The 21300-nt window shown below is 37.1% G+C and overlaps 1 protein-coding gene across 4 annotated transcripts in view; it reads right to left on the bottom strand.

Moving 5' to 3' along the window:
• Nucleotides 1–9298: 9298 nt before the first annotated feature.
• The window catches only part of LOC132122152 (sorting nexin-29-like), a 185921-nt gene continuing 173919 nt past the window's right edge, over nt 9299–21300 (bottom strand). For all 4 annotated transcript variants that reach the window (XM_059532089.1, XM_059532087.1, XM_059532088.1 and 1 more), the window contains one exon: nt 9299–10531. In XM_059532089.1, coding sequence (XP_059388072.1) covers nt 10402–10531 — 130 coding nt within the window. In that variant the 3' untranslated portion in view covers nt 9299–10401. The remainder of the gene's footprint in view (nt 10532–21300) is intronic.

Here is a 21300-nt window from a genome sequence, read left to right on the forward strand (position 1 = left end):
GGACCTGAAGACCTGAAGGCTGAGGTCAACATTTGGGTCAGGACATCCCGATGTTTCTTCCTCATATAGCAGGTCCTCAGCTGGGCTGTGTGTGTAGTCAGGGTGAAATAGATATTATTATTCTCATGAGTGAATCTGAACAGACATTAAGTCTAATCTCTAGAAAAACGCAGATGTGACGATCTTTAACACCTGCGTGATCTGGATTATCCATATGGTGCAGATGCATAGATGTGGAATATGACCTTACTTATAATGCACCATATGGCTATTTAAACAAATGTGCTCTAAAAAAAACTCTTAGTAAACTTCAGCTGTAGTTGACTAGAAAATGCGCAAACAAATGCTTCTAAAACTAGAAGTCAAACTAACAACAAACATTTTCATTACATAAAATAAACATTAAATGAAATACAATATAATTTCTTTTTATTTCTGCTAGTTGACAAAAATTACAAAAACTTTCAAAACTATGAGTTTATCTAACTAATCCATCAATATTCACAAATAAGATTATTATAACTATCAGAAGAAAGCTTTATACTGACGAGGGTTTGATCTTGGAGATTTTGAGGGAAAGAAAAGATGAAGGATCTCTTGGTACAGTTGAGTGTGTACGGAATGTGGATGATTTTGATGAAGTTGTTTATTTCTTTGCTTAGAGGCATTTTTCTGCAAATTATTATTCTGCTGAAATATGGATTTTTTCTTTTTGTTGCTTCAGTATGTGTGGCTTGATGATAAACACCGAAACTCATCTGATTTTACATTCTTCACAAACGCCCTCATACAAAAGAAAAATCACAGCATGAGATGTTTCCATGGTGACATACAGTACAGCAGCATGCAGTGTTCAGACTGTATGTGATGCACATACATGCTAGAAAGATCCACATCCTATTTATCTTGGAAAATCTGCTAACGTGACATAAAAATGATGCATTATGAAAGCAAACTGTTTTCATTCAAATAAATCTATTATGTCAATGTGTTAATGTCTATAAAACACCTTGTGCCTGACAAGAGATGCATTAATGCACTCTAGAGAAACAGTAAAGTTTTTAAGAGGAAGAACTGAAGGGCTATACAGTGTGTATGTAATGGCTCTTTGACATTGCAGGCATGTCAATGAGACAAGCGATGTGCACCACAAAAACAATAAAATGCCTAGCTTGCTGGGCCACATTCCACAAAGATGTGTTGAATACACTGAGATCTCACAGGCTCTGGGAAATATCATGCAACCGCAGGGTTCAAGGAAAAAGCAATCATGCACTTACAGGGACTCTAGTCTGTCATCTGCTCGAAACTCTCAGCTGCCCAGACATAGGAACAGATCAGAAGCTCTGTAGGGTCTTAACATAAAAATATACATATATTTACTTGATTTCAGTAAACCATGGTTGATTTAACTTAATATTCAGATGCATTCGCTTGCATAGGCAAGCAATCCATTTACTGTTGTCCGCACAATACAGACATCTCAACGTAATTAAAGTTTCCCTTTAGAGAAAAGTATTTGCTACATTACAAGCAACATGATACTTATAATAATAAAAGTTAAGGACCTTATTTAAAGTGCATATGCTTGCATAAGCAATGTGTTATTGTTATCAGATCATACAGACAAGGCAGTAGATATCAAAATACATTTTTAAAAATATCCTTTAGAGAGCTACATGACAAATACTTCTTATTTTAAGCACAACCGAACAAATGTATTTGTCCAAAACATAGTAATACCACTGTATTTTTGGTACTTAATGTTTGTACAGTGTTTTGCTTGCTGCATGTGCGGGTGGTGAATGTGATGAAAAACTTCCATGGTCAGAAGTAATAATGAAGTTATTTGATTTGATTTGAAAAGCCATTATAATTTGAATAAGTGTGCGTGAGCTGTTCGAATTCAGATTGATTCATTGAAAAGAACTGACTCAAAATAGTGATGGACACATGACATGATTCCTGAAATACTGTTTTAGGACTGTCAACACTACTGCACTATTTAATAGATAGTTATAGCACACAAAGGAAAAAACAAGGGACAAGAAGCACAAGAAGATTTCACTCATTTGAATATAGGTTTTAAAGAATACCAGAAGTCTGAAAAGAAGACATATATTTAATTCACCCAAAAATGACATTAATTGCTGTCATTAATTACTCCCCCTCATGTCATTCCACAAGCGTCAAACCTTTGTTCATCTTCGAAACACAAATTAAGAAGATATTTTGGATGAAATCCAAGAACTTTCTGACCCCCCATAGACAACCATGTAACTGAAATGTTCCCAGGCCCAGAAACATAGTAAGGACATTGTTAAAATAGTACATGTGACATCAGTGGTTTAACCTTCAATTTCCGGAGACACACATTTTAATTAATTAACTTTTTCTCTTGACCATAGATGGCACAAACTCACATCTCAACACATTTGATGAATGACTACAACTTTCTTAATGTTGCCATGTCAACTGAACATTAACATTTGTCAGATTTACTCAGCCTGAACAGCTCTGAGGTTAAAGTAATATCTTTGTAATATCCTTGTGGCAACACTCCTTTCGCTCAGCTCTTCCTTCATTAAACTAAGTTAGGAGAAAGTATTGTAAAATTGAAGACACTTTTAAGAACACTTTCAACACCCAGAATTCATAACAGTTTAGCATTCCTGCCCATACAGCAGTTATACATTAATACTGTGCTTTTGGTTTCAGGCTATTTCTTCTGGATGACAATCCATTGCCAGGGAATATAGCCTGTGAGAGCTCTTATTACTGTCCCAGCTGTTCTGAACTGATTAGCACAACCTCACACTGCTGCAAAGAACACAGAAAACAGTCTGCTCCAAAAGTGGCAAAACTAACAGCCTGACGTATTGCTACTGTTGACAGAAATCTACATGTTGGCTTGTCATTGTCATGTTGCACATTGTCACGGCTGTTGCTGTTTTATTGGTTTTATTTTTTTTTTAAGAGTATCTTTTTTAAAATCATTATTTACTAAAATAATTATTACTTAAATATTTTAATACTTTTTCTTTTGACAATGACAGATAAAGACCTCTGAGAGGTCTTGGCGTAAAGGCCATTTCTAATGACTGACAAGGTCTCCAGTGGGTGGATCGTAAGCACAAACTCAGCTCAGCATCAAGGCCTTCACACTCTGAAAACTACGATCCTCCCTTGAGAGGGACAAAGAGCATCAGATGTATTAAACGATCAGTCCAATCTGTTTTAACAATGTCATGACCCAGTGAAAAACCACATTAATTCTTGTACACTTCCTACATGACCAGACCCTAAATCTTCATCGTTCACATCACCTTATTTCCCATCAGATGTTTGATTTCACTATCAAAGTGATGCAAGAGAGATGACAGTTTAAAGTGTTCCTGTAAGATTTCTCTGGCATCGCCAATCAGTACTCAGTGCCAAAAAAACATGCTCCTGCTAAGTCGAGGCAGAAATGGTGTGATGCTGTAGAGAGTGAAAAGAAAGTAACTTTTGTTTCATGCGCGTCGAGATAGAAAAAAAGCGAAGAGCAGAGAAGTGTGAGGAATCGCCCGTGGAAATACCACGGTAAATGAGTGTGAAATGTAACACGTTTGTGTGACAATGCATAACTGCAGAGTTGAGGGAACAGAACTTTAGTTGGGCAAAACTTTAAATTTCTCTGAACTTTTGTCATGAAGACCTTCCTACGGCACAAATCTATGGACCCCCGTGTTGCAAGCCTCGTTTAGCAAGGAAACATCAATCTAAGGGCTGAGGGGAGATAGAAATAGAAAAAAAGTGAACCTCTGTCGACTTGCACATCATCGTTCATCTGTCCTTTGCCATCAGACCTGACACATGTTTGAAGTGCTAGATAAATTAAGTTTACCTCCATTTCTCAGATGAGTTCATACTGACAGCATTCTGGGAGTGTTGGTGGTTGACCTTCTCTGTCATGGTTATATTTCACAGAAAATGTAACAGGTTTTAGGACGTGATATGTTTGAGAAAGACCGAAATGCAATCTTGCTTAAAAAGTAGTTTTGTATGCTGGCTTTGTAAGTGCAATTTTATAATGTAAAAATCACAGAAAACTCGTTGAACTCTCTCTTCTTCCTGAGAGTTTTAGCTTACACAATCAGTCACTACTGTATATTTGGTATGATTAAAAAAGTCAGTTAGATCATAGCCTAAGTGCACAGCAAAGTGTCTTTTCATGGCCGGAGCACTTTGATTCAGGAGAAGAAACTGAATACATAACTCTGTGTACCTGTCAAAACACTTCTAGACCTCCAGAACCGTTGGATATAAAAGAAAGCATTTGGGCAAAGGGGAAAAGTTGTCATCCTTTTGACTCCAGTGACTACTTCTCAGGTAAGGTTTATTTTTGAACATCAATTTCTGTATACATAGACAGTCGTAACTACAAAAAAGAATTACAGAACACAAAACTTAAAAAAAAAGAATACAAAAATATCAAATCACTTTGGCCAAAAGAAATTGCATCTCATGATTTGCCTCTTCTTGACATTTATGAATAGATTACTCTTGACTTAATGTACAGTAGCCTACATTTTTAAAAATAAAAGGAAAATGTTCCATGGATGGTAGACGTTCTTGATTGAACCACCGATGCCATTAAAATAACTTTTATTTTATAGTGTATGTCAGTGTTGTTATAAAGTGTTCATTTGTTACCCTATAGCAAACTATATTTAAATTTTAGTTCATAGGACATAATTCACAAAAGAATAATAATAATAATAATAATAACTATTACACTTCTGTATTGGCATATATGAAGATGCTTTAAAATCCATGAAAATTACCTATTATACAAAAAGAAGTTCGCAAAAAAAAAAAAAAAACATGCAAGTAAATGGACTATTGACTCAAAATCTTAAAGTTACAGAGATTCAATCCTTTTGCAATGTGACAACTAGTCTTGGTTTCCCATATTTAAGATCATGTGAGTGGGCATACGTGGGCAAACTTAGTGATTTGGAGGCCCTATGAAAATTTCAAACAACATAATAACTATATGCTCTTAAAGCCTAACCCCTTATTTTGCTTGCTTTCTACCTCTTTCATAGGTTATAGCTATAACTATTTTCTTTACACATTTTCGCAACTTAAATAAGTCAATCTGATGCTGTTATTAGGTAACCTTATTTTTTTCGTATGACAAAAGAAGACATAGAAAAATGCTTGCAATTGTACAGTTAATGAAAAGTAAACTTTTTACAAAAAAAAAAAAAGATTCAAATTTTCTGAGAAACAAATTTGAAAATGTAATCTCTTATTAAGAGAAAACCTCTGTCATCGCATTCATATGTTCGGAGTGCACCAAGGAAAAGCACACAGCGAGCGAGTCATTTAGAACATCAAAACAAATTATTAATTACAGATTATTTCTTCCTTAAGGTGTACATGTCCGTTCTGAGACAGTCAGTATTACACAGCCTAGAAAGTATAAACGTTGTTATGAGAAGATTCGAAAGCTTGCAGAACTCAGCAACTTACAAAAACTTGGCATTTCAAGTGGTGAGTGAACATTTGAGGCTCTCCATAACACAAATGCACACTGAAGTGTGCCAAATATGTTTCGCCAATGTCAGATAGGGCCCCAAGCAGCCGCTTATCTCTCTTACTTGTTAAGTCCACCCCGGCTGGCATATAGAAAAGCAGAATTCTATATCCATGGCAGGTTAACCTGGTGTTATTGTGAGACTGTGTGGTCATTTCACCATGTGTGAATAAATAGTAGCAAATGCTGTCATAACTCATCTCCATATAATTTTGTTCTCAGCATACACAATAACTTATAGCTCACTGTCTAGATCTATGCTGGAGAATGAAATTCATGTAGTAGACACAGTAGGCTTGCTTTCCATCTCTAAGTACCTGTTCTTTGTTGTTGAGTGTTTTTGTGTCTCGCTAAGACTTGTACACCCTAGATTAGCATAATCACAATAATTGAATCATAATTACATTTGGAATAAACACAAAGCCTCCATGCAAAACAGCATAAAGAGTGTTTCTAATGGGGCCAATCTTCTCATGCTGCTACCTCCGGTTTAAGTTCGGAATCTTGATAGGCTTGTTGGAATGGAACTCGATTGGGATGTTAGATGACTGATGTTGTTTGCGTTCCTCAGATAAAATGACACATACTGTGCCATGTTTTCTTATACGCAAGACCCTTCTCTCTTACCTTGCTCCCAGATGGGCCAGATATGATGTCCCCTCCCAGCATTTCCATCAATGCAAACGGAGCCAACAGCAACAGATGATCCCAAAGCAAAGCTGAATTACCATCTAAATCTGGCTTGTCTTCCAGCTCCAACTGTTTATGGAAGCGACACATGTTGTATTTAAAACCTGTCGGCTGCTTCTGCTCATTAAGCATTCGATTTGGAATTGGGTGTGAAGTTTGCGGCTGGTTGGTGATTAACAGCATGATTCCTCCTGTTTTATTGACTGTTACGCTTATGTGTCCATAGAGGGTGGATCCAGTGTTCATTTTTTAATATTATTTTGGTTTATATTTATCTTTTGACATATTTGTCTTTAGTCAGTTTTACTCTTAACAATATGGCATCTAATTTTACATGGAACGTGCAATCTTATATTAACTGTGTTGTGAACACTTCATCTCCTAAAATAATTTTACAATAAATATTGTATTTTCATAATATATTATAAATTCTTTTTGTCAATTATTTACAGTCCATTTTTTTGTGCATTGTTTTGAAAAAACATATTGCATATTTTGTGTTTATTAAGTTTACTTGCACATACATTTTGTCAGTTGACGTTATTGGCTATAACTGGATTATATAAAATAATCAGATTCTTTCTAGATTTTTCTTTAAAAGAAATTGCACTGTTAATATCTTGTGGCAGTATTTTGTCATCATTTTCATTTACAGTACAATTTAAGTTAAATCATTTATCATCACAATTGCATATTTCAAAGTCTCATTAAAAGAACCTTTGTTAACAAATATTTGTCAGTAATTTGTAGATCTTAAAGGTCATTCAGGTTGAAAGTAAAAGTACACTTATGAATGTTCTGACTGCACAGACAAAAAGATTAATAAATGTAACACTTAAGAAAACTTTGAATGAGGTCTTTAAATGAAGCAAAATAAAAAAAAGTATCTGTGGCGAGTGGGGCGGGGCCGAGGGACGTGGGAACAAGGAGTGAGGCCGGCAATGATTGGGCAAATCAGTGGCACCTGCGACCCACCGCCGGTCTCGAGTCCCACGTAGGAGATGGGAGGATATAAAACTGGAGCCACGACACTGAAGGACGAGAGAGGACCAGGCCTGGGCATTATTTTAGGTTTTGGTTTTATTTTGTGCGCACCAGTCGTCCGTGAGGGGCTGGTGCGCTGTTTTGTGTTTACTTTGTATTATTAAACTGTTTTTTAATTGTCCGCCGGTTCCCGCCTCCTTCTTCCCGATGATTAGGAAGTTTTAATTCATTACAGTATCATTTCTTTAAACATCAGTTTCTTAAGATATTTAGTTCAAAATACCAGAGTTTTGAGATGCAAATCAATTATATAAAAAGAAAAGAGGGAAAGAGAAGAAGAAATGGCTGCTGTTTTTGAATTCCAACTAAAATACTCAGGACTGTTTATACAACAGCCTCGATTTAACTAAGGTCACTGCGTTCTGCAGAGAAATTCATGGAAATCATATTCAGCTGAACAATAAATGTTAGGAATGTATCACATGAATAAAACAGCTTATTTAAATGTAACACAACTACGCAGAAGTGCTAAAGGTAAGTACTTTAATGTTTAGCTCACAGAATGACTACACTTTGTAATGCAGATTTGACACTGACTTTATAGTGCCTCCTATACTGTGAAATAGTGTTTTGGGGTTTTAAATGTTGCCACGCTATGACCAGAAGCTCAAGTAACATTATCTAAATGGTCAGCCAAGTGGAAGTGCACAGGTTGTCTGGCCTGTATTCAGGGTTTCGAGTCAAATGCTTGCGTTTTCTAAAACTGTTTTGTATGTTGATTTCAAGACTGTCTTAAAATGTCTTAAAAGCCTAATTTTCCATATAGTGTTGACATCATACCCCACTGTTGGTCAAGGTGTGAAAACGGTTGATTTTATACATTTTTGTGTAGCCAACTCATTTACTATAAACAGTATAATGACTATAAATTCAGTTGTATTATATGAATATTTAACTCTGATATTCTTCAAAAATTCTGGTTTGGTTATGACAGGATTATTGTGATGGTTTCATCTACTATTAATTTTGACGGCACCCATTCACTGCATGCTACATTTCTAAATCTGTTCTAATGGAAAACAAATCTACATCTTGGATGGCCTGAAGGTGAATACATTTTCAGTAAATTTTCTTTTCTGGGTGAACTATCCCTTAAACTCAAAGTACTAAACTTATATTTTTGTTTTGTTTTGTTTTTGCAAACATTATATATTTTAAAGATTGTAAGATTAAAGTTTAAATATTACTTGCATTGATAAAATGTTCAAAATATGTATACACTGTTCTGTTTGAATACTGAATTGTGATTGGACACTTCTTTTTAGCATAACTGCTAACCTATGATGCAGCATTTTATTTATTTACACATAATCAAAGCGAAAAACGCACTTCAAATGTTAAAGGGATAGTTCACCCTAAAATGAAACATTCTGTCATCATTTACTAACCCTCAAGTTGTTACAAACCTGTTTGATTTAATTTTTTTCTATTGAATAGGCTACAAAAGAAGACATTTTGAAGAATGCTGGGAAACAAACAGATGACGGTAGCCTCTGACTTCCATATTATGGAAAAAGTACTATGGAAGTCAATGGCTACCAGAAATTTTTTGGTTACCCACATTCATCAAAATATCTTCTTTTTTGTTCAGCAGAAGAAAGAAATCCACACAGGTTTATAAAAGCTTGAAGATGATAAAATTATGACATTTTTCAATATCTGGTGAACTATCCCTTACTATTCTTTTCATGCCTTTCAAAGACCATTTTTAATTTGTTGGAATAAAAATCACATGTGACAGACACTTTGTATCACTCATGGGGTGACAGAAAGGACCAACAATTAGAGACAACCCATTCATCTCTTAGTGACCTGGAGGTGTTGTGTAAAATTCTCCTGATTTTGTTTCAAGTGACCATGGCAACGCTGCTCACAAGCTCAAAATCCTCCATTGTTGATCATTTCTAATATGGACTGCAAAAGCAGTCATGTGTCATTGTACAAATCTCCAGTTACCTTACAAATCTGACATAAAACAGATTGTGTGTTGTTACTTGTATTTAATCATGTATTCATTAAGCTCATGTACTCTTACGGCTGCTTCCTGTCACATTTGGGACAGAAAGATATTCTGTTTAAGAAAAACCATCATATACAGTTGCTTACTAGTACAAAAGGTTGCAAACAGACATGTACGCAAAGCACATAACAGATCTGCTGCTGTATGCGTTACAGCTGAACAGAATCTGATGGCAATTCTACATCACATTCAATTTGATAGAGGAACATTTATTTATTTAAACACACAATGGTTCCTCTCTATACACATTATAACATGTTAAAACCATAAATACTATGTATTAGTAATGAATCCGAATCATTATTGTGGTTGTTGTTAAAATAGGGCAAAATGATCTCTCACTCGCTCATTCAGTGGAGGTTCCCCTGCTACAAAATTCTTTTCTGTTCAGTCCACACAATACGATACGCCCCATCTTTCTGTGTAACAGTACTCTCGAGGTCATACAGGATAATGGCCGCCCCGGAAATTTCCAATGAAAGGTTTTCAGGGACAGACGACAAGGGCTCTGAAGCACGAGAGCCCAGAATCGACTAATGCTTTTATTCTGACCAGACTTTCATCTAAAATCTGAAAACTTTTGGGGATTTACTGTGCACAGGAAGGTGGAAAGTGATTGTTTTGTATATGTATTATAAGTGCAGTCATAATACGATTACATAAATTTTGTGCCTCATACATAGCAGAGCATGGTAACAAAATGTATACAAACAGAAAAATAAAATTGAGTCCCATGTGTCGCAGTCATATAATATGATGTGGAAATTATTTCCAGACAATAGCACAATTCTCATCTTGGTCTCATAAAAGTTTCATGTCACTGCTTTTAGTCAAAATGACATCCTGGCTTTTCCCAAAAACAACATCTGTTATAAATCATTAGGCACAATAGTAATTGAAAAAGTTCTGCCACTAATCCAATACACATTTTCGTGCAGTTTTGGTTCATCGTTTTAAGACCCAGCTAGTCTCCAGCATTGTCGGTATGTACATGCATAATAGAAGAGAAGGTCCTTGGCTCGGTACATCCATACTGAAGAGTTTTGAAGATTACGCTGAGAGGTTATAGGTCACCGCTCTGGGGTTCAGGGTTCCGGGCTTCGCGGCCAGAGTTGCGGCCTAGTCTGGTGAAGCGGCTGGAAGCTTTGGATCGGGCAGTTTTGGCTCCACTCTCATTAGCCGTCGGGATATCCCTGTTAGAGAACAAACGGAAACATCAGTAAACCCCCTGGGTGCTTTGCTCTTTCTTCTCCTGCCTAATTCCAGGTGTTCAGTTGTTTTGTAATACCTTCAGAAAACAGATAGTTCCCACAAGGCACCTAAATGCTTAAACAGAGCAGGAAACCATGTTCCATGTGCATTTACAATAACTAAATGCTCCTTCATGTCAGAGTCCCCGCTGTAGGTAAATAAACAATGAAACAAGCTCTTCACATTAACATTCTTTCTTTACATCCTCATGGGCTACACACTGACATCACCTGTAACTCAAGGCTAACAAACTGAAATTGAAAGATGGCTGTGAGTTGAGCACCGAGGCTGATTGTGTGTGTCAGAGACAGTGTGTGAGTCCTGAGGGAGGGCTGTATTGACATCAGCTGCAGTCAAGGATTAGATGCTATACATACACAGCTGCGGCTCACCGTACAGAGTCAACTCCAGCTTGGATATGATAACTATGTCACTCATGATCTGGAGGAGTCTATGAGCCAGTGGCAGTCCTGGATCACATGGTGCCTGCTCCCAAACTACATATAAATGTAAATAAACAATGCAAATAATGTAACAATTTACTGCACAAACTGTGCTGTATGCCCCTGTCTGCTATAAAATAAGATGATTAACTTAAAAGAACTAGAGATAACACAATACAATGAAATACCCAATTAAATAGAATATTCAAAATAAAATATAATGTCGGTGCCACTAGCATTGTGTGCGGTTGTGTTACTGGTGCCCCAAGTTCGAAACCTTTCCCTATCCCGCCCCCATCGTTATCCCAAACCCAGACTCATTCAAAAGCATAAGCCTACCCACCAGAGCTCTTCTTCACTCAAGTGCTATGCCGTATTGTGTCGTACCGTATCGAGCTACCAAGCAAACCTGCTGAATTAGAATATGAATATGAAGCTGTATATGTGACGACAATGTTCAAAAGTAAGTTTTCAAATCTCGCAGCATGTTAAAATGGTTTTGAATTCATAACATAATATTCCTTAAGTAATTATGTGAACATTAGGTATAATTAATTCAAACTGTGGAACTGCAAATCATATTTTGTGTGAAAAGGAATAAAAGTTTACTGCCTCTAGTGCTCCTTTCAACTGGAAACTGCAGCAAATCATGTGTGTAGGTATGTTTTTTGAGTTTCGCAGAAATGTAGGCAGAGGCACGTATTTCCATTGAGCCCATGTTGTCTATCACACTTTGCTTCCTGTCAGTCAAAGGCAAAAAAAATAAATAAAAAAACAGAGACACTACAGAGGTTGTTGGACATTAAACATCATAACTAGTGGTCAACCGATATATATTGTCAGGGCTGATATATTGGCCGATATTTGGCATTTTTCAAATATCAGCTTTGGCTGATAAGTTTTTCTGCTTGGCCGATGTATTCGAGGTGGGACATTTATTTTGACAGCACTGAGAGTGGCACTGCCTGAGCACACACAGCTCACATTCTCCCTCTTGTTAGCTGTCTTCGTTAACAGTTCTGTCTAATACGGATAGAAGGCTGTCTAATAATCAGATAAAACTATTAAAAAACAAAGGAATTAATCAATATAAAAAGTATTATAACAATTGCGTTTATATTATTGGTTATAGAAAACAAACATTATAATACGTTCTCGTTTGCCATCAGCATTAAGAAAATATGCATTTATATCATTTAAACAAATCTTTAAATGGCTAATGGACATTTAATTTCACAAACCTTGCAAACTTAGTCAAATTCAGATGTGAGATCTGAAGTGTGCATTTTTATCCAGCCAGTGTTAATTTTGGCAGGCATTTTTGATTTCGTCTTAGTTTTGAGACAAAAATGATTAATAGTCTTATGTGAATCTTCACATTTTAGTCATTCGAGTCTTTCATAGTTTTAGTCTAGTTTTAGTCGACGAAAAGTCATTACTTTTTTGTCAACTTTTAGTCATTAATTTTAGTCAATCGTTTTAGCCAAACTGTTTTATATGTAGTTTTCAAATTAAAATAATCATTAATTCTTCTCTCTTTAAACCATATCAATTAAGCTTATGAGAAATTTGAATCAAGGAATGAATTTGGAAAATATTTGGGTGAGCTATCCCTTTAACAGAAGTGAAAAAGGAGCAACTTATAAAAATATATATATATATATATATATATATATATATATATATATATATATATATATATATATATATATATATATATATATGACAGATATTTCATTTGGAATGCGGTCCCTTTAAGACGGAAGACATGGATGAAATACTGACACATTCAATTTTCACCCACCTGTTCACCTTCACTTAATCCATAGCTTTATTTACGTGAGATACTAAACAAAAAATAAACATTTGGACTGTTGTGTGTGTATTTGAGCGCTGAGAACTGATCGCGCGCTGTAGATGAGAACTGAGGAAGTGGGGCGCGCGCGCGAGAGAGATCACTTCTGTCAGCGAGATTCCGCCTATCCCGCCTTCACTAACTTTAAGTTAATCGACAACTAATTGTGACTCCCGGGAAAAACGGGACATCTGGTTGCCTTACCCCTACCACCTTGGTTGCTGAGGCCATTGTTTCAGATCGCTAGTTCGCGTTTTATTAGTCTATCCATCCTCTACAGCTGCCATACTGAGAATAGATATGCAAATGGCCGTTATCCGGTCGCAAATCTCGCAATCCAATGACAGGGACGCACATTTTGAAAGACAATAGCCTATAGGATGCATTTTGAAAGTCCGGTAGTCCTCAAATAACATTATAGTCCAGTCTCGTCTAGTTAATGACAACGCTGCATAAATTTCATCATCAGATATTATTTTTAGCTCGTCAACGTCTCGTCTTAGTAACATAAAAAAATGTTCGTTAACGAACATTTTTCGTCGTCATCTTCGTTAAAGAGTAACTAAACCCTAAACCAACTTTTTTTAGTTAATGATCTATAAGAATGGGGCTTTATTAGTGCTGTTCATTGATTAGAGTAACTTTTTTGACGTTTGAGTATAAAGTGTTTTAATTCTACAATATATGGTGTAAAAACGTGTGAGTGCTGCCCTCTTCAGGTTGAACGGTGGCTACTGCAGTTGATTTTTCCTATTGCATGTTGCGGTGGCAAGTGACGTAAGCAGTTTCCAGCTCACCACGCCCCTTGGTACGAGCTACCACGCCCTTGGCAGTATAAAACCATCAAAATCACTGTAGTGAGTCAGGAGCTGGAATTGCGAGTATAGGTAACGACCAGGATAGACTATTATAGCATCTATTTAGCATAGCAATTATATAGTTATTTAGATCTTCAAGTTAGCGTAGATTTATCTGTATTTAGTACAGTGGTCAGAATGGTACGGAGGTGTGTTGCTGGTTGCTACAGCACTGCTGGACTGCATAGTTTACCAGCAGACTTTAAAATTAAGCGCCAGTGGTTGCATGCATTTGGCCTGGAAGACCGCAAGTTCCCGCCTAGAGCTCGTGTGCAAACTGCGTTTTACACGGGATTGCTTCTCCAACGCAATGGAGGTGGAAATGGGCTTCTCCACACAGCTCGCGCTGAAAAGCGACGCGGTGCGGGAGGTAAGACCGCAGCGCAGTTTGAGCCAGCGGCTCGAATTGATATGAACAGACACCTCGACATCCTCCACTTCAGGTAAAAGTGGGGGAGAAAAGTCCTCTACTTCAAATGATCGCTCTGTTTCAAAGCTACTTGCGTCACTAAAGTCACTCTCCATTTTAGCGTCTCTGACAGCAACTGTCAATCAATCCGTCACTGCGAGTCTCAGGATCACGCCGCACTCGTCAGCCCCGCCCTCGGTTCATCCCCTTTATCTCCGCTGTGATCTGCCCACTTTTCAGCATTTTTCAAATATTGTCTGTGGGTGGAGTCAGGCTCTGAGCAGGGGTTTAGTTACACTTTAACGAAATTAACACTGTATCCAGCATGATCACGTGTTCTCTGTGTGACGGTCGGTCCATGTGAAATGAATGCTTTAAACTTTAAACTTGTGATTTCAAATTATGCTGCGCTTTATGCATCTGCCCACTATCATATTCATGTAATTTTCTGTGTGCTGTATGTAAATTGAGTGTTACCCAGGCTTTATTTGAAAAATATTACTCCCAATGCACAAAAACTTCCCAGAATACTGAGTGCCCTGTTGGTTACAGTGTTTACTTTCTTTTTTAAATATATTTTTATTAAATTTTTTTTTTTTTTTTGTGAAAATACGTTGTCATCTGAAGTATAAATGTGTATTTTACATGTTTATTTTTTAATCCATTGTCAAATTATTTCAAAATTCTTAAATATAAAAATAAATAAATAATAATTAAAATGGCTTTATATCGGCACTTTGCTTTACAAGATATCGTCGACCACCATTCATAACGCCAAACAAGTAAAGTCATCTACTCATTTAGGCCACTTTATATACCTATAATACACCCGGCGCAATGCGACACAAGGCGCAGCGCAAGTGTGTTTGCTAGTTTCAGTTTGGCGACGTTCGCATTTTCCCGTCCAGCGCCACGTCGTTTAATTAGTAAATTAATTTGTGCTCATTTGTGTGCTCATTTGTGCACTCATTTGTGTGCCCATGGGCGTGCTGGTCTAAAAAAGAGGTGTGCCAGGCACATTGGTGGTGCATTGCTATTTTAAGGAGCTGAAAATAGACTATAGAAAATAAAGTCTGGCGCAATGTTTTTTTCTTTGTTATTTAAAGAGCGTGTTAGTACAGGCGGGTCCGCAACATGCGTACACGCTTCTTATTAAACACAGGAACGCACAGCAGCACACAAACATGCCAAATATTAAAAATTAAAGGATTGTAATGCATAAGAATTTTTTATAGGCTAATTAGCAAATCTGTCATGGCAACTCGGTTTATTGCACGTTACGTCCAAAAAACACCCATTACTCATTAAGAGAATAAGGACAACCCATTTAGACCATGCACCCGGTCGCGCCAACCGTTTTTCTGAAGTTAAAATAGCAAAAGTGGATTTGGACACACCCTGAGTGCACCTGCGCTGTGCGCTTTACACTTTGCGTTTAGTTAGTTAAAATAGGGCCCATTGTGTTAAAAAAATGTTAAAATAAGAGTTGTAAACTTTTGTTGGTCACACAGCTTATTTTCTGCAACAATCCAAAATTCAGCTGGAAAAATCTGTTTAAATGTTTAGGGAATGAGGTTGATGCGAACTTCTGTGATGGTCTACAAAATAGCATAGTGATAGTGAATACCCGGAGCAGTGGGCAGCCATTTATGCTGCAGTGCCCAGGGAGCAGTTGGGGGTTTGGTGCCTTGCTCAATTAGACTATTAGAGACTATTTCTCTTTTATTCTATATAAGTAAATATTTTATTCTATTTTTTTATTTCAATTTGTCTTCTATTTATGGTGCAGGTGGTGAGCAGGGGAACTGTATTTCTGAAGCAGTCAGAAATACAGGAAGGTGCTTGAAAAAACAAAACAAAAAAAATCCACATTGGGTTGCAATTGGAGATGTCAGGTGGGATAGAAAGCATTTGCAATGTTTTGAGACTGCCATAGATGAGTGACAGAGAAGTGGTATGTGTGTCTGAGAACTGTGTGCCTGTATCAGCGCTGCACTAAGAGAGTTGTTGTGTGATTGTGGCCGAAATACATGGACAAGGCATCATAAACTTGCCGCATATGGGATGGAAAGGATGCAACTGTATCCAATCGAATTCACACAGTGATGGTGTGTGCTTTATACTGTATGTGTATAAAGTGAATGCCAGACATTTTAGGACTATAGGACCACAGAGAAGTGCAAATACTGTATATGGTTTTGTCAAACTGAATGCACCAACATTTTCAGAAAAAAAAAAAACCTGTGTGGATTTGCAATGGATTTCTGCTAAAATGACTTTCGATCTTCAACCAAATCACATCAACAAACACCACAGTCTGCACACCACAGTCTGCTTGAACATAAGTTTTCATGTCAAAATGGAACAAGTTAACAAGTTAACTTAACAAGTTAATTCAGAGCTAACAGAGCATAAATAATGAGTATAAAATAAAATAAAAAAACATCTAATTCAATAATGATAAATGTGTAATCAAATAAAATACAATTTTAGAAATCCACAGAAAATGCACATCCTGAAAATGAAGGTGCATCAGATTTTTAAAAAGTTACTTGCTCTGTGCTGTGGTTCCATACTTTTACAATGTCGACACTCTCCTTACACAAGCATAAAACACAATATCACTGTGTGAATTCGATTGGATACAGTCACACTCATCCTATCCCAGAAGGCATCACATTTTATGACCAATTTACACAGAAATCTTTTGTTCGCATATTTTTTCTGCAACTGGATAATCTTCAAGTAGAGAGGGAACCATGAACTTAATTTTCTGTCCTCAAAAAGGACCAAAAACAACAGTTTCAAATCAATTTTGTGAGGGTATGACGGAACAGCCACTTATGAAGCCATTGGTCTGAGAGCAGTCTAATCTAGCTGTACTGATTACATAGAACTAATAACATTTAAGAGGTTTCAAAGGAAATTCGATTTGAACAGTAAGCCAGAAGTGTGGTTATGCAACACACAACATACCAAGATCGGCTTCTCCTCTGCTGTATTGCTGCTGTCAGATCGGCATAGAGCTGAGAGAGAAAAGAGGAGAGCTGGGCGAATGGAAAGAGCGAGGGAGACAGCTTAAAAAAAAAAGGAAGAATGAAGTGTAGAGCAGCTTTCAATCAGTCTGGAGCAGCAGGGAAGAAGCTGGAAGCAAGTAAGTGGGGTGCTGCGATGCCCCCCACCAGTTAATCTATCCATCTCTTCATCTATCCATCCTCAGCTCTTCACTAAGCAACACACACACACACACACACACGCACTCACGATCACACAGATACCATTGAATGGGTCCATGCGGCAGGAGGCTGATCTGCAATCTAAACAGTAGCCTCTGAAAGAGCATCCTAATGTTACATAACCTCTAAGAAAAGAGATTCAAGTCTTCATTTAGCCGTGGAACAAGCCCTCCTTATCTGTCTATCCCCTGCACCTCTGCTGGAGAGGCTTTTTGTTGTGGATTTAGGTGGTAATATCTATATGAAGCAAATTTTTAAATGGCTCTGCCACATTGAAACCGAGTCAAGCCTTACTGGATTTGTCCCCTCTCATTTTTAAAAAACACCGGGATAGTCAATAGTCCCTGGGTGTTTCAATCAACCTGTTCCCTTAGATTTTTGGGCCAAGTCTATTTTAAACTAAACAAAACAATATATAATAATAATAATCTATCTAAAAATATGATATGTATATGCATGTATGTTTATATATTTATATATATATATATATACATTAGTGCTGTCAAATGATTAATCGCGATCAATCAGAAGCAAAAGTTTTTGTTTACACAATATATATGTGTGTTTATGGTGTATGTTTATTATGTTTATATAAATACACACACACATGCATGTATATATACGGACAATATGTAATAAATTATATATATATATATATATATATATATAGATATAGATATAGATATAGATATAGATATATATATATATATATATATATATATATATATATATACAGACCAAAAGTTTGGACACACCTCATTCAAAGAGTTTTCTTTATTTTCATGACTATGAAAATTGTAGATTTACACTGAAGGCATCAAAACTATGAAATAACACATGTGGAATTATATACATAACAAAAAAGTGTGAAACAACAGAAAATATGTCATATTCTAGGTTCTTCAAAGTAGCCACCTTTTGCTTCGATTTGCTTTGCACACTCTTGGCATTCTCTTGATGAGCTTCAAGAGGTAGTCACCTGAAATGGTATTCCAACAGTCTTGAAGGATTCCCCGAGAGATGCTTAGCACTTGTTGGCCCTTTTGCCTTCACTTTGCGGTCCAGCTCACCCCTAAACCATCTCGATTGGGTTCAGGTCCGGTGACTGTGGAGGCCAGGTCATCTGGAGCAGCACCCCATCACTCTCCTTCTTGGTCAAATAGCCCTTACACAGCCTGGAGGTGTGTTTGGTCATTGTCCTGTTGAAAAATAAATGATGGTCCAACTAAATGCAAACCGGATGGAATAGCATGCCGCTGCAAGATGCTGTGGTAGCCATGCTGGTTCAGTATGCCTTCAATTTTGAATAAATCCCCAACAGTGTCACCAGCAAAGCACCCCCACACCATAACACCTCCTCCTCCATGTTTCACGGTGGGAACCAGGCATGTAGAGTCCATCCGTTCACCTTTTCTGCATCGCACAAAGACACGGTGGTTGGAACCAAAGATCTCAAATTTGGACTCATCAGACCAAAGCACAGATTTCCACTGGTCTAATGTCCATTCCTTGTGTTCTTTAGCCCAAACAAGTCTCTTCTGCTTGTTGCCTTTCTTTAGCAGTGGTTTCATAGCAGATATTCTATCATGAAGGCCTGATTCACACAGTCTCCTCTTAACAGTTGTTCTAGAGATGTGTCTGCTGCTAGAACTCTGTGTGCCATTGACCTGGTCTCTAATCTGAGCTGCTGTTAACCTGCGATTTCTGAGGCTGGTGACTCGGATGAACTTATCCTTCACAGCAGAGGTGACTCTTGGTCTTCCTTTCCTGGGGCGGTCCGCATGTGAGCCAGTTTCTTTGTAGCGCTTGATGGTTTTTGTGACTGCACTTGGGGACACTTTGAAAGTTTTCCCAATTTTTCGGACTGACTGACCTTCATTTCTTAAAGTAATGATGGCCACTCGTTTTCCTATACTTAGCTGCTTTTTTCTTGCCATAATACAAATTCTAACAGTCTATTCAGTAGGACTATCAGCTGTGTATCCACCTGACTTCTGCACAACACAACTGATGGTCCCAACCCCATTTATAAGGCAAGAAATCACACTTATCAAACCTGACAGGGCACACCTGTGAAGTGAAAACCATTTCAGACGACTACCTCTTGAAGCTCATCAAGAGAATGCCAAGAGTGTGCAAAGCAGTAATCAAAGCAAAAGGTGGCTACTTTGAAGAACCTACAATATGACATATTTTCAGTTGTTTCACACTTTTTTGTTATGTATATAATTCCATATATAATTCCACATGTGTTAATTCATAGTTTTGATGCCTTCAGTGTAAATCTACAATTTTCATAGTCATGAAAATAAAGAAAACTCTTTGAATGAGGTGTGTCCTGTACTGTATATATATATATATATATATATATATATATATATATATATATATACATATATATATATATATGAATATAAATACTATATATATATGTAAATGCACATCAGTATTTTCAAAACATAAACTGTACGTGTGAGTATTTATATATACATAATACATATACACAGCACACACATATATTATGTAAACTGATTGCATGCAATATGAATTACGAGTATCAGATTCCAAAATGTAAGCACTTTTAATTAGATTAAATATTACATTTTAAAATGCTCGTGATCGGACTAGATTTACTTTTCTGTTGATTACATGATTACATATCATTCAAAGTTCTTTTGAACTTTCTCATTAATGAATGCTGAATAATATCACTGCCACTGCTCTTTGAAGCAACCCTGCACCGTAAAGATGTATAGACCTCAAGTGTCTTCCATTTCAAAGCAGAAGTCTATCAAAGTCTGAAAACGCTTTTTGTTCCACTTTTAAAAGACCTTCGTCATTCCCACTCAAAACTGACAGTGACAGTCAGGAGATGCCAGGAACAGGCACACAAGAGCGGTTTTAACATGAAAGGATTCCCTCGTTGGCAAAGCGAGCTCACTATAGCCTCTGTGTGACAGCTTTCCACTCTGTCTGTTTGCCAGGAGGCGGCATTATTGGCATGGAATGGATATGTAATCACCAATGTGTTTAATGTGACTGTGAGCAGCTACTCCAGGTCTGAGAACGTCTTTCAGAGCACAAGAACAGAACTGATAATCACATAAATCACACTGGCAAAATTATAGAGAATAAACACAGTTCCTAGACGGCACATTCAGAAACACAAGCACTCAACTGATGAACGGTGAACTGTATCCAGTCCACATTAAGAATGGAATCAAGGACTCTGGGAGCCATGGAATGAGTGCTTTTGTGACATATTCTCGAAACATCACTGCCTAATCATACATCACATTCAGATCTCTTCCCAGCTAAAAACAGCTGGACTCATCTGTCCTTAGCACTCAAATTATCTCCAGTCATGCCAAGCAAAGAGCCATTATCGTCTCACAATGTGCCAAGGGTCTCTTTTAATGAAATCAGATTTGATGGTAAATTTTTTTTTATTATTATTATTAATTTCCTGTTTGAAAAACGCGTCATGCGGCTAGACCCAGCGCTAAGAATAAACCAATGAGATGCAGTGTGTAAAATGAAGTCTGACCTGATAAATCAATGAGCCAATCAGAACAGACAATTGGCCAGTAAAATGCAGGATGTGAGCAGTCCTGTAAGCAAATCAAAATTCCTGTAAAGGAAGAGCTGTGAGATGATTGGTGACGCATTTGTTTTGTGTAAAATGCGCAGAGTGGGATTTCAGCAAAGAAACCTGTGGCATATTAACTAACCGTCGTAATCTATCTTAACCAGGTGTTGAAAAAGTGCCTTGGGTATTTAAATGAAGTCAATGTCATTCTTTTCAGCACAAACAAACCTGTTGTATGTAAATTAGGCTTTAAGTTTGTAAAAGTGAGTGCTTTGTACTTGCCGTAATTAATGTTGTGCAATTACTGCCCACGGAAAGCAGG

Source organism: Carassius carassius, chromosome 40, assembly GCF_963082965.1.
Source record: "Carassius carassius chromosome 40, fCarCar2.1, whole genome shotgun sequence".
Taxonomy (NCBI): Eukaryota; Metazoa; Chordata; class Actinopteri; order Cypriniformes; family Cyprinidae; genus Carassius; species Carassius carassius.